The sequence below is a fragment of the Hordeum vulgare genome, chromosome 4H (assembly GCF_904849725.1).
Source record: "Hordeum vulgare subsp. vulgare chromosome 4H, MorexV3_pseudomolecules_assembly, whole genome shotgun sequence".
In the NCBI taxonomy this organism is placed as follows: Eukaryota; Viridiplantae; Streptophyta; class Magnoliopsida; order Poales; family Poaceae; genus Hordeum; species Hordeum vulgare.
The window spans coordinates 457,964,159-457,971,427 of record NC_058521.1 but is presented as its reverse complement, the minus strand read 5'-3'; the positions used below and the strand labels follow the sequence as shown (position 1 = coordinate 457,971,427).

At 45.5% G+C, this 7,269-nt stretch overlaps 1 protein-coding gene across 1 annotated transcript; it reads left to right on the top strand.

Annotated features, from left to right (window-relative positions):
* Positions 1-5,780: 5,780 nt before the first annotated feature.
* Positions 5,781-6,464, top strand: LOC123446610 (protein MAIN-LIKE 2-like; the record flags this gene model as incomplete). Its single annotated transcript, XM_045123184.1, has 1 exon — positions 5,781-6,464. A coding segment is annotated over one exon (684 nt), but the record flags the coding sequence as incomplete, so codon positions are not given.
* Positions 6,465-7,269: the final 805 nt, after the last annotated feature.

The following is a 7,269-nucleotide window of genomic DNA, read 5'->3' as shown; positions in this document are numbered from 1 at the left end:
AGCCAACTGCAAATATGTATGTGTGTTGTATAATCTGAAAGAGATTGGTTTGCTTTCTTTGCACCAGCTCTTAATTAGCATCGTTCTCTCACAAGGTCGATATCTTCTCTGGTACTCGGTCAGGTTGTGATCTTCTAATGACGGAGCTGACCAGGGACAAGGAGAGATGGCCGTAGGCCGACAAGCTGCAGTGTTGCATCTTCAGTGAAGGCATCGTCGGAGCACGTGACGGCGTGACGACGGCGTGCTGGGACTGCAGCATCTGCCTGCTCGCCCTGCATCTTCTGCTGGCTGACCACCTCTTCCGACGGCAAGATCCTGGTTAAAGCACAGACATTCCATCAAGGATCTACGCACCTCAGGATCTCCCTTGCTCCATCCATCTCAGATTTGCTTTGTCCATCTATGAACCAGACCTACGTACCTCAAGAATCTCCATTGCTGTGTCCATCTCAGAGCGGCTCGACGAACCGGACGGCAACAAGATCCTGGCCACCGGACCACACACCGTGCACGGCCTCCACCATATCGTACGTCATCCGGACTTCTTCGCCAGCACCCACCCGTCCCCCACCCCACTCGTCGTAGCTGCTCCATCTCGGCGGGTCCAGCAGCCGTTTCGCGGGCGTCGTCTCCGCACCTCTTCTCCCGCCACAGCGCAACCTTGACCCCGTCGTCCCTCGTCGCATACCTCGGGAACGGCTTTCCCATTCTCATGCCTGTTTCGCTAATCCCTATTCTGATCCGACGGTGTCGGGGGCGTGTGCGGCATCACGTCGGTTGGCGGCGAGAAGGGGAAACGAGGATCAAGCAGTTGCTGCGGCGAGAAGGGCGGCGGGCTGAGCGATGGCCGGGTCGAGCGGTTGGCGGGGTGGGGTGGTGGGTGCTGAGCGGCGGGAGCGGAGGGGTCGTGCAGTTGGAGAGAGTAGGGAACGAGAGGGTTATCGTTTCATTAGCGAGGGGATTAGGTTTCGCTAGCGATCAATTTCGTTAACAAAGAATTTAGGCCATTAGATTAGTAATCAGACGGTTAATATGCTTAGTTGGATCTGCCCTCTCGTGCTTTTATTAGTAGAGATAAAAACTATAACCTTATAAGTGTACAAAGACCAAAAAATAACATGTATCTCCCCTAATAATAAAGCACCGATGGCTTCTGCCGTCCGTCATGGCGTTTTTGCAGAAAGGCCCCTATAGTTTCCTTTAATTAACCCGCAGTCCGTTTATAAGTGAGACCGAACCGTTTTTTCCACATTTTACACAAAACCCCGTTGCTTTCATGCTAAATAACCCACGGTCCAACCGTGCCATGTACTCCCTCGCAAACGGCTGTGTGAAGAGCAAACGAGGGAGGTGGGAAAAAGTTTGGCTCGGACGACCCTCTCTGCTGCCGCCGCCAAAGGAGGTTGCAGTGTGGCTCCCATCCCCTTCTCCGACCCTCTCCGCCGCCGCCGCCTCGGCTTCGCAGGCGCGGCCCGGGCAGCCCGAGCTCGACGCCCCAGTCCTCCTCCTCCACCGCCATCCCCTCCGGCCGGTGCGCGTCTCCTCGTCCCCCAGCTGCATCAGCCCGCGGTTCGTCCACCGCCCCTTCGGGCAGCCTCCACCGGCGTCTCCTCCTGCCCCAGCCGCAGCGGCCCGCGGCACCTTCACCCTCCTCCTCCGTCGGACCTCCATCAGCGCCCGCGCACAAGGTTCGTTCCTTCGATTTGGGGGGGGGCATCGAGGTCGGTTTGGCTTGGGTCGTTGAAGTAAGAGCGATCGACTCTTAAGGGGCACTGTACAAGACAAACAGAGTGTAAGCGGCTGTCAACTAAAGCGATCGCGGGTACCATAGTTAGATAGAAGAGGCAAATGATTAAACCGGAGAAGTAAGCAAACACCATAAATATCGATTAGGGGGCAACCGATGATCAACTTTCTTCCATTAATCATGTTAGCCTTTTCGTTCGGGGCACGCTAGCTCTGCTAGGTTGGATTACAGCGAATATTGGTATTATGTTACTGTCTCTCTATTTTTTTGTTCTCTTCTATACGAAGGCTCGTTTTAATTGAGGAGTTGGGTGTTTGGCTGATACAGGAACAGGTGCCTGGATTTTACCAGGCACAAGGAAATTGGGAAATGAGTAAGTCGGAGAACATGTTCTCGCTTCTTAATCTGGATGCCGAAGATGATGGAGGGAACGATAGCCAAATGACCCAAACATCTTCTACCAGCGTACAAGAAACTGCTGCGAGAAAACCTGGTTGGTACTTCATTTCTTCTAGGATGTAGCTCCAAAGTATCACATTACTTCAGTTTTGTTCCTTCTCATTTTTTCTGCGTAGAGAATCGATTGCATAACTCATCGTTATCCCTGCAATTTTAGTTGAAGCAGTTACTTCCTTTGTAGTTTGCCTGGGTTCACCGAGCCTGTTTTTACCCGTATTGAACAGATTGATGCTTAGCTACTATTGCCAAGAACATAACCGCCTTATGATGTGATACTACCTCCCTGGGCTCAATTGATGTTCTGTTTTATGGCCATTCTGTGTTAATTTCCTGGAGTGTTTATTCTGAAAAGATGAGATGTATTATATTTTTCTTTTATAATTTATTTATCCATGTTTGCTTGGGCTGTCATGTCACATTTTGGATTGTTGCTCATTTAGTCATTTCTAAAGAAGCTTGTCGGGTGGTTCGGTGATATAATATCCATCCTGGTCATTTCATCTAAGTGTGCATCTGCAACATTTGCAAATGTGAGCGATAATCTGTGTGCCATGACCACACCTGGTTATGCCACTGCCCGATGTGTCGTGCCTCGGTATGCTGATGCCATGGGTAAAGGCATAGCATGATTAAAAGCCCAGCTGCTCCCTGCTGCTGATTGAGGCCGGAGCAGCGGTTGGCTCTGAAACCAAATTGGAACAAATTAGGTAACTACCGTCATGACTGGGGACTCGGGGAGAGTTGCCATCGCCACAAGAGGTCATACCGCCACTGTTCAGTGCAGTGTATCAATTTTACCTCCGTTTGTTGTTGGGGCCACCCCTACAGTTTTCACTAGATTGTAGTGTGACATTTTTGCTTAAGCGTATTCACCAGCATACTGATCATATTTTCGATCTGTCCGATATGGTTTTCCCCTTTCTTTTGATTTTGTCTTCAGGGTGCATATGGCTTTTTGAAAAACCCTTTGATGAAGACAGGGATATACATGTTTATGTTCTATAATATTTCTGTTTCTTACTCGCCGTATAGTCATTAATGGGGTTGTAAACTATATTTACTATGCAGATAAACGTGTGCAAAATGACACAACAATAGTAAGCTGTAATGGAGGAGCTCTTGCATCATCATTGGGTGGTTACAGAATGCCTTTAGTGTGGATAGACTTGGAAATGACTGGTGAATTATTCAATTACCATAACTTGTAGCATTGCTGTTTTAGAAAAAATACCAACTTGAAAGTTTATTTTTGTCGCACAACACTACTTCAGGCAAAGCATGAAAGAAATATCAATTCATCCATTCTCCCGTTGCAATGCACGAGCCCTTTTGCTAGTTTAATCCAAAACAACCACATATACAACTAAATAAGACGAAAAGACCGAGAAACCATAACAATATAATATCCAATCTTTCTTGAGTGTTTAATTTATCTTGAAGCTTTGGATGGCTTGCAAGTCCCATTGACTCGTATGATGATGCACCTAGAAAAAATAAAACAAAATCATCTACCCATATCTTAAATATTTAGTTCAATGATGGATTTTCCTTGGTCCTTAGTGTTTGGCTAGTGCTTTTTCATTAGGCTGTTTTTGTTTTACTTTATAAATGTTATTGTGAATAGCTTTCGCGATAGCTAACATAGCTACTCCCTCCGTTCCTAAATATAAGTCTTTCTAAAGGTTTCATTAATAGACTACATACGGATGTATATAGACATACTTTAAAGTATAGATTCACTCGTTTTGTTTCGCATGTAGACACCTAATGAAATAGCTTAAAAGACTTATATTTAGGTACGGAGGGAGTATATCTCAGACCACACCGCAATACGGCTAAAAAGGTAATTTAAAGCATTGAATAGTTTCCTTGTTTCTCAAGCAATTATGTATTTATTGGTTCTCAACAAGACTATATACTCCCTTCGTCCGGAAATACTTGTCCTAGAAATGTACAAAATGGATGTATCTATAACTAAAATAAGTCTAGATACATCTATTTCTAGGACAAGTATTTTCGGACGGAGGGAGTATTTCCTTAGCTCTCAAGTCTATATTTACATATTTCTTTTACGGGGTTTATATTTGTATACTTTCTTGGCTCTCGAGTACTCCCTTCGTTTTTAAATATAAGTTGTTTTAGAGATTTAACTAAAAATTATATACACATGTATATAGACATATTTTATAGTGTAGATTCATTCATTTTGACTCGTATGTAGGGATAATCTATAATACTCCATCCGTCCCAAAATTCTTGTCTTAGATTTGTTTAGATATGAATGTATCTAGTCAAGTTTTAGTATTTAGATACATCTATTACTAAACAAACTTAAGACAAGAATTTTGGGACGGAGGGAGTACTAGAATGTTTTAAAAGACTTATATTCAGAAATGAAAGGAGTACCTAGCATTCGCTAAATAGATTGATACGTGTTAGAATCAATGTCGTAATTAATAGGTTCCTTATTTCTCACAAAAACTATCTATCTTCTTCACTCTTAAGAAAAGTATTTACCCGTACTTCTGCCCAGGTACATATCACTCATATCTTTCCTCTTTTCCAAATGTTGATTTGGGCAAAATTGACAAAAATGACCCCTAGGGCGAAAGAACTCACGGATTGACCCCGCGGGGGAAATAATTCACCGCCCTGACCCTTTTGTGTGGCGTCCGACACCTAGGCGCCACACTGTACTGTGTGACGCCTAGGTGTTCGGCGCCACACCCCCGACCACGTGGCAGGGAGGGGGCCACCCCCCAGGCAGTGTGACGCGTAAGCCTCAGGCGTCACACATTGTAATGTGTGGCGCCTGACGCTTAGGCGCCACACATGGACTTATACAGCCACGGCCCAGCCCCCTCCCCAGCCCCCCTCCCCACGCCCTCCCTCATTCAAACAGAAACTGCCACTGCGGCGGCGGCTGGCTCTCATCCCCTCCCTAATCCCCTCCCCCATCTCCTTCAGATATGAGGATTTCTTCCTTGGATTGATCCCCCAAGGTAATGTCCTCCCCCATCCCTTCCCTTTCCCATCCTTCTATCCAATTTTATTATGTTTTGGTTGAGTAGATTGATTTTAGTAGATTGATTTGAGTAGGTTCTTAGGATTTGACTAGTTAGGATTTGGTTGAGTATATGAGTAGTTAGTAGTTAGTAGTAGTAGTAGTTAGTAGTAGTAGTAGTTAGTAGTAGTAGTAGGTATAGGAATTGCATTAGGTTTTGGTTTTGGTTGAGTATATGAATAGTGGGTAGTAGTAGTAGTAGTTAGTAGTAGTAGTAGTTAGTAGTAGTACTTAGTATTAGTAGTAGTTAGTAGTAGTGGTAGGTATAGGAATTGTATTAGGTTTTGACTAGTTAGGATATGAGTTAGGATTTGACTAGTTAGTATATGAGTTAGGATTTGGTTGAGTATATGACTAGTTAGTAGTTAGTAGTAGTAGTAGTTAGTAGTAGTAGGTATAGGAATTGCATTAGGTTTTGGTTTGTAGTTAGTAGTAGTAGTTAGTATTAGTAGTAGTTCATATGAGTATATGAGTCTTATTTGAATATGAGTATATGAGTCATTTTTTGTGATTTGTAGGATGGTGTGGCTTCTGAATGATGTTTATGACGTTGAACACCGGGCCTATTTCATGTCGGAGAAGATCCGGTCTCATGGGGCATCCTCTGTAATGCATTACGATGAGCGGTACACCCCGTACATCGAGATGACGGGACTCCTTCCATTCGTGCAGCTTGTGAGTCGATCAACTCCCAATCTGAACGCTGCGGCAGTCACAGCACTCATTGATCGTTGGAGGCCGGAGACACATAGTTTTCACCTCCAGACTGGAGAGATGACGGTTACTCTTCAAGATGTTTCCATGATCACCGCTCTTCCGATCGAGGGGAAGCCACTATGTATGAGCACTGATTCTGAGGGATGGCGGCAACAAATGGAGGCTCTTATTGGTATGTCGCCGCAGGAGCCGGAGGTAGAAGATGGAGGGAAGAAAGATAGAGTCCCTACCGGCGCCACTTTCACTTGGATTGCCGCCAACTTTGCTCATTGTCCTGAGGACGCAGATGACGAGGTGATCCAGAGGTATGCTCGCGTCTACATGTGGTACGTCATCTCTAGGACTATCTTTGCGGACGGCACAGGCAAGAATGCTCCATGGATGTGGCTGAAGGCGTTGACTGTTTTCGACAACAAGTTTAGCTGGGGCTCGGCCGCACTGGCTTACTTGTATCGGCAGGTAATAAATTGTTAGTATTAAGTACTCTCTGTTATCTTTTTCTGCTAAACTGATGCATGTTTGTTGTTACTTGTAGTTAGACGATGCTTGTCGCAGGACGACAAAGGACGGTGGAGTTGGTGGTTGTATGCTCCTACTTTCAGTATGGAGCTGGGAACGCCTACCTGTTGGACGCCCTAAAAGCTCACAGTGGAATACCTGGAATGACCACGGCAACCCTGTAAGGCAACCTACATGGGCTTACAAGTGGGACTTGGTATTGGAGGTGGCAAGCGAAGTGAACCTATTGTACAAGCAATACACCAACGAGATGGATTCGCTTACCCCCGAGCAGGTAAGATGGTTTCAGAGTTCGACTTCCAGCTTCTATGTTGTGAGTGGAATGAATTGTGGTATTCATCTTGTGTTGTAGGTTGAATGGGAGCCATATGGTGTCGGGACAAACTTTGGTGATGCACACACGTTCGAGCTGAATCCACTATGCGTGCAGGAAAGACATCTTTGGCTAATGCGTTGTCCCCTAATATGCAATTGGGCGGTTGAGTTTCATCTCCCGCATCGTGTGCTGCGTCAATTTGGTTACTTTCAGCCACACCCGCCGGAGTGGGTGGACACGGACACACAGCTTCACAGGTAACAAAAAATAATTAGTGATTAGTTTTGTTCTTAGTGTTGAGCGAGCTACTGATGTGTTTTGTTCAAAGCAGGTTGGATAGGAGGAGGCAGCGAAAAATCAAGGATTGGCGGAAGCATCATAAGAGCTATGTCCTTATGTTCGAGCAAAGTGTGCAGGCAACTTCGAGCATACAACTAACCCAGT